The following is a 6797-nucleotide window of genomic DNA, read 5'->3' as shown; positions in this document are numbered from 1 at the left end:
AGCTTCCCGGGAAATAAAAAATAACCCCCCCAGCACTCACTAGCAGTTCCAGCTGCTGTCAGGGTCACTGGGGCCCCCCACACAACATGGGGCGGGGTGACAGCCCCAGCCTGGGCCCTGCTGTCTCCTGCTGTCCCATGCTGCTTGGGGGGGGCTCTGCCAGGAGGCCCCAGAGCCCCCCCTAGTCCCTACTCCTGCAGTGAGTAGAGGCTTTTTTTTTTCTTTTTTTTTTAAAGTGTCAGAGGCTGGGGATACAAGTGGGGGCTGGGGCTGGCTGGGACCCCTGGGGGGAGGGGACTGTGGCCACTGTGGGGGGCAGCAAACCATATATTCATGTATTCATGAAATGTATTTGGAATTCATTTTATTATTATGATAGTCTTCTAAATTGCTTTAACACTGTAGATATATCAACACTGCCCGACTAGTCACTGTCTCTGTCTGTCTCTCTCTAGTGGTCTTTTATTTAACTGTGGAGAAACATGGATTTTGGGGTATTTTACAGAATGACAGGGATTTTTTTATCAGGGATTTTTCAGTTTTCAAATAAGGAACACCAGAATTCCTGCTCGGGAGGCAAGTGGCAGGACCCTTCTTGCTCAGAGCTGGCTCCTTGGACCCAGCTGGCTGTGGCTGACCTCCTAATGGGCAGGCAGGGGGCATGTATGGCAGTAGTGCTGCACAAAGGACAAGTCTACAGCCACAGCCCACTGGCAGCTGGGTCTGGCAGGTATGCAGCAGGTCATAGCCAGGCAGCAGCCCCAGCTGCCAAATTGCTGCAGTGGGTAGAGGGTGCAGGGAACTCTCAGGGCTACTTCAGCAGTCCAGCTGATACAAGGGGTATTGTCCCTAGGTACCAATTGGCCAGGCCCTAGAAGCTCCTGAGAGTGAGTAGCCCTGAGCTACTTGCCAGGGTGGCTTTTTGTACTGATGAGGCTAGGACAGGGCATCTTTTTATACTGCTGGGGACAGCCCAGGTGTTGGCCCCGGGCTTCAGCTCTCTCTGGCTGCAGATCCAGGAGGAGCCAAGCAGAGTTATTTTGCCCCAAGTGGCACAATTTGCCCCACACCAAAGTGCCTGTCCAGTCATGTGTGCTGAGGCAAAAGGCCCCAGCTCAAATTTGCCCTGCTTCTATTTGAGCTGCTGCAAGCACATGTGCTTGCATGTGTGGATGTGCCCTACTACTGCTAAGCATGTGCTTATGTAGTCACTCAAGTTGATATCCTGTCCTGAATTATGGGTAATTTTTGTAAACAAAATACTTTTATCTAAAGTTGTTGGGAGTTCTTAACTTCATACATTTATTGTTGTGAAATTCTCTAAGACATGGCAATGCAGAAAAAAAGCCAGGAAATACAGAACATGACATTGAGCATTCGTTAGCACACTTATCTTTAACCATGTGCATATTTTCAAAAAAATTCAAGGATTTTAGTCCTTCAGGAAAATTAGCCAGTCAGGTTAAGGGTCAGTTTACTGAGTTCACTGGTCCTATCACTTAAGAGTTCACTTATTAAATAAGAGTTCATTTCCACAATGTATTACTTTCCAAATATTAAATTATCTATTGTAGATTTAGTTGTTTTCTGAAACAGCCAAAATCTGGACTTGCTTAGGTCAACTGCAAAAGCCCTGGAGTAAAACTAGCTCCTATGCTTTTTCATTCAAAACTAATATAATGTATACAGAATTGTAGATAACACTTTAGGAATGAATGGAAACACATTGTGTTTGTAATTCAGTGAGTACACAACTATAAATAACAGACTTTGCGATCCCTGTGTTGGTTTTATATGCTTCTAAATTACACAACTCAAATAGACTCACACGTACCTTTGTGAATCTGGCCCTAAAATAAAAAATGAATAAGATTGTCAGAATTAAATTAATTATGGAAAATAAAAGAGTAGTTGTGCCCAGTCTTGATCTGACAATGCAGGGCAGTATCTGGGACTAAGGATTCTCATCTCCTTTCTCCCTCTCTTACTCGTCCACCTAAGAACTACCTACCTGGCTTGTAGCTCTGGACAAGCAGGAGCTGGACATCTGAAGTGATTCTTCTCTTCAACTTGGTACAAGTGTAAATAAAGACAAGCAGTGATAATACTTCACCCTTGTGCTGTCCAACAGAATTGTTTATTTGCATGGTACAGTACGGTTTGAAATACTCCTTGTGCCTTTGAAATGTTCCAAACAGTGAGGCTGCAGACATTTCTGGCAGAACAATCACTTTAAAAATGACTCTCAAAAAAAGAAATGGAACATCTTTGGAGTGCTTCATTTTGAAGTGCTTCATGAAATTTCTGTACCCTCCAGTGGTCCTCTAGCATCCCACAGTGCTTTGTTTCCCATCCCTACTGCTTCTTGTCTCTCCTGGGCTGCAGAGTACCACTGCTATGTGCCTTCTTAGCCATTTTGAACTGCCCCAGAGAGGGGCCTGGGGGGAAGAAGTGGCAGGGAGAGGGTTGGAGTGCACAGCCTTTGCAGACCAGCAAAGTGTTGAAGCATGTCAAATTTGTAGTTCTGGGATTTGGAGCACTTCAAATGCATGTCTATCCATACCGTATGTTTACAAGGCATGCATCCCTTATGTTTACAAGACTTAAAGGGATATGCAGCAAGGAGAGGAAAAATTAATTGCAGTGGTTTCATTGTCCACTTTTCTTAGAGCTTTTTTTTAAAGATTTAATCTAAATTTGCTTCATTGAAGTTTCAATCTATTGCCTCAATTTGTCTTGGCTTTCCTTGACTGTAGAGCCTTTCCAAGTATTTTTGTTAAACAAGCAAATACATTTTTCAACTTTTTATGAGAATTTATAGTTGTAATTTTAACACATTTAAATATTTTCAATAATGATATGAGTTGTATATTGTCATTTTGTTATCTTATAGCATTCTTTCTTTTTCTTCTTGTTTTTCCACCATATTTCACTATCTTAATTTATGCTACAGCTGGATATTTTATTATGGCAGATTTCAAACAATAAATCACAGGTAGTTAGGTAATAGCATGAGACAATACTACTTATAGTGTCATAATTAAATGAGTATGGTTATAAATACAAAAAGTGATTGCAAAAGAATCACTGTTAAGGGGTCAGAAGTAGCCTTAAACTGCTGTCATTGTCATCTTCCACAGATTCATCTAAGTATCTCCATGTTTATTGAAGCATGGGCTATCAGTTTACAAGGTAATTGTGTCCAAAACAAAGTGTATGTAGTAACACATTCACAGCAATTATGTACCCAATCCCTACCCGCAACCCTCATCAGTTTTTAATTCCATTAAAATCTTGGTCTAGAGAGATATTATAACAATTGGAGGATATTTAACATAAAAGGAAAAGAAGTGTCCAGGTCTCCAGTCCTGGAAGAGCTTGTGCACATACTTAACTTTCTTCTGAGCTCAGAAATAATTTTGATAGGTTGAATTTTGTGGGGTACAAAACTAATGCAGAAAACCCTATAACACATTCTGTGATCATTAATAATTTCTTTTTGTAGGTTGTGTGGCTTGAGGCAAAGGGTCAGAATTTCACACAGATCTGTTTAAGTCAATGGCAAAACTCCTGTGGACTTCAGTGGGGCTGGAATTTCACTCTTGAAAATTAGCAATCCTGTGGTCGCTGGTTTTTTCAATACAAAATGCATATTTTTTCTTTCAAAGTTGGGGCACAAAATTATAATTCGAGCAGTGATAGTTTTAGGCCCTAATCTAGCAAAGCACCTAAGTATGTATTTAAAATGTAGCATATATATTACTCTTGGCAGAATTTAGACCTGTGATGACAGTCAGATTTTATTTGGTATCCTGGATGCTTTTCCATTGCAGGCAGATCTCACAGTTGAATGTGTTTATGTGACTTTGACAACTACAAATCCCAGGGAGCACTGCAGTTATAAGACCTGTGCAACCATACTGTCATCATCTAAAGAACCAATGAAAGCAGGGGAATCCAGGAGTCTCATATGACATTTCACAGTATTAAAAAGCGTAGCACACAGCCGTAGACCTGACTAGCAATAGCACTTTTGCCAGTGTTACCTTTAAGCAAGTGTGTGAGATCCCTAGCGGAAGTTTCTATTTTACGCTTGTTGAGTCTCAGCTGTTGAAGAAAACGCTGCTTGCCTAGTCCAAATGGATGTGATTTTGAACTACAGACTAGAGGACATGGAAGATTATTACAGTTTGCTAGGATGTAGTGAACTATCAACGGTAAGGCTGTCCTTTTGGCTGTTTACCATGTCAATAATAATTTTGGGTTTTCTGTGTAGGGAGATTTTGAAATTAATTTTAATCTGGATAGATACAAATACTTAGAATGCAATGTGTACCTGCTTTCTTGCCAAGCTATTTTACCTGTTAATACCTTTTCATCTCTTAATCTTAGCAACTGATTTGACCATACTAAAAATTGGGAACATAGCTCATATTAAAGATGCTCTAAAGTTAAAAATAGTGTTTTAGTTCATTAGTTAGTTCACTATGTGATCTTAATATGCATTTTTAAAAACTTGTAAAGTGGTTATTGTCAACTGTCAAGTTATACAAGTATAATAATATTCTTAAAAACTTAGATATGGACTATGCAACTAACATAACAAATGAGAAAATGGTCTTATCTTCATCAATAAGTAGCAATGCACTTTCATTTCTAAGAGAATTTTATATCACATTTTAGAAAAATGTATCCATTGCTTGGGAGAAAAAAAAAGAGAAACCCTTTTTTTACAGCATGATACTGTGAATATTAAATATCGACTTTCAAGATTTTTTATTAGCAGCTACGTGTCTGAACATGCTGTTGAATGATATGTACCAAAACAAGGGTTTCACTACTTCCTAAAGGTATCTATATTAGAGTACTTAATAATTCAAATTCAGTGACAGGTTAAAATTTTAAAAGCATCATTTATACTAGTGAAAGAAGGATGGGACTAGGCATTTTTTTTCTTTCCAATATTTCTCCTATAATTAATCTGATAAATATGCATACATTATTTGTTTAGTCAATGAAATTACATGCTCCTGTCTCTATTAATAAAAAAAATTTGGAGATTCTTGATGTACACCAAACTATATTTAATACATTATTAGAAGAAATATAGAATTCTTAATCTGTTATAGAAAGCAATTTTAAATATTTTCTGCTGTGATTTCTTATAAAACATCCCAGAAGAGGGCAGTACTAAAGTTTGTTATTTTTGCATTTTTAGCAAGCAAAAAGAATAAACAAAATAAATCTTTTCAAAAATCTTGGCAAGAGATGTATATTCTAAACACAGAATATGCTCTGTGTTTTAAATTACTTTGAAGTGGAAAACAAAATGTAGTAATTGCTTGTTTGATTCCAAAAAGAAATCTGTAAAATATTATGCATAGAAGTAACAGATGTTCTTAAATGATTGTGCATTGTGAGTATGAATTGCACATGTGAGATGATGATTCTGCTGAGTACTGCAATTACTTTCTCATACAGAAAACACATTTAATATATTTATAAAACACATTAGATTCTTTCAACATTTCTAATATATTTACATATTTCAAAATTGTCACCTTTTATACAGTTTAAATATTTTTAGCATACATATCTGGGCTCCCATTTTTACACATATGCAGAAACAGGCCTACTCATGCAGCTCCCAGTATGACACTTGATCCTGCAAGATGGTGGTTACTCTGGTCCTGATCAAGCAAACATTTAAGCATTTGATTAACTTTGAGGATGAGAAGTCCCATTGACTTCAGTGGAACTGAATGCTGTACTGGATTGGGATTAAAATATTTAGCCTCCTGTAGGATCAAATCTATAAAAAGTAGAGAAATAGTATTGTGGTATTACTTAGTCTACTCTGCATTAGGTACTAGGAAGAAGCAGCAGTGCAAGTCCTATGCCCACTTTCATATCAGAGTCCCAGCTGAGCAGCAGGGATGGGTTTGCAAAACCAGGGGATCAGAAATAAGACTTTGGGAAGCTGTCCACAAGCCTAGTTCCTGGGCAGCAGGGCTTTACATGTGGCCCCTGCTATCCACCTGGTCAGCAAGGGTGGGGATTGCAAACCCCGGGGGGTGGGGGGGCTGGAATCAAGGCCAAGGAGGTTATCCCCTCACTGGTTCATGGCCTGCAGGCTTTAAATATCAAGTGTGCCCCCTGCCCGGCCATCTGGGCAGCTATTGCCCAGAAGATGTTCTGGGTGTGGTGGCCTGCTTTGAACTATCAAAGCATGTCCTCCTGGCCCCATTTGGCTAGGAGGTCAGCCACAGCCAGATGGGTCCAAGGTGCCAACTCTGAGCAAGCAGGGTCCTGCCACTGGCCTCCCTAGCAGGAATTTTGGTGTTCTTTACGAGAAAACTGAAAAATCCCTGATAAAAAATATCCGAAGTCATTCTGTAAAATACCCACAAATCCATGTTCCTCCACAAGTAAAACAAAAGACCACTATAAAGAGAGAGAGAGAGTGAGACAGCGATCAGTTGGACAGTGTTTTATTGATCTATCTTACAGTGTTAAAGCAAATCTCTTATTATAATAAAGTGAACTCTAAATATGTTTTATGAATTCATGAATACATATTTTGCTGGCCTCCCACTGGGTGATGGCCCCCACACAAGGGGTTCATCCCCTCAACAGGGGATTTGGCCCTCACACAAGGGGTTCAGCCCCCCAACAGGGGATTCAGCCCCTATACAAGGGGTTTGGCTCCCCAGTGGGGGCTAAATGGCCCCTGCAGGGGCTATCACCCCCCACAAGGCCCACATGCCCCACCCCAGCCCCCGATTGCTGCCCCACCT

At 39.9% G+C, this 6797-nt stretch overlaps 1 protein-coding gene across 1 annotated transcript in view; it reads left to right on the top strand.

The window, feature by feature from the left end:
- Nucleotides 1–3977: 3977 nt before the first annotated feature.
- Nucleotides 3978–6797, top strand: part of DNAJC12 (DnaJ heat shock protein family (Hsp40) member C12) — a 19228-nt gene continuing 16408 nt past the window's right edge. Inside the window, exon 1 of the mRNA XM_019538478.1 lies at nucleotides 3978–4217. Within this exon, the coding sequence (XP_019394023.1) occupies nucleotides 4140–4217 (78 nt within the window). The 5' untranslated portion in view covers nucleotides 3978–4139. The remainder of the gene's footprint in view (nucleotides 4218–6797) is intronic.

The sequence above is a fragment of the Crocodylus porosus genome, unplaced genomic scaffold, assembly GCF_001723895.1.
Source record: "Crocodylus porosus isolate Cpor-Errol unplaced genomic scaffold, CroPor_comp1, whole genome shotgun sequence".
Classification (NCBI taxonomy): domain Eukaryota; kingdom Metazoa; phylum Chordata; order Crocodylia; family Crocodylidae; genus Crocodylus; species Crocodylus porosus.
The sequence above is the reverse complement of the archived record's forward strand: the minus strand, read 5'-3'. Positions and strand labels throughout refer to the sequence as shown.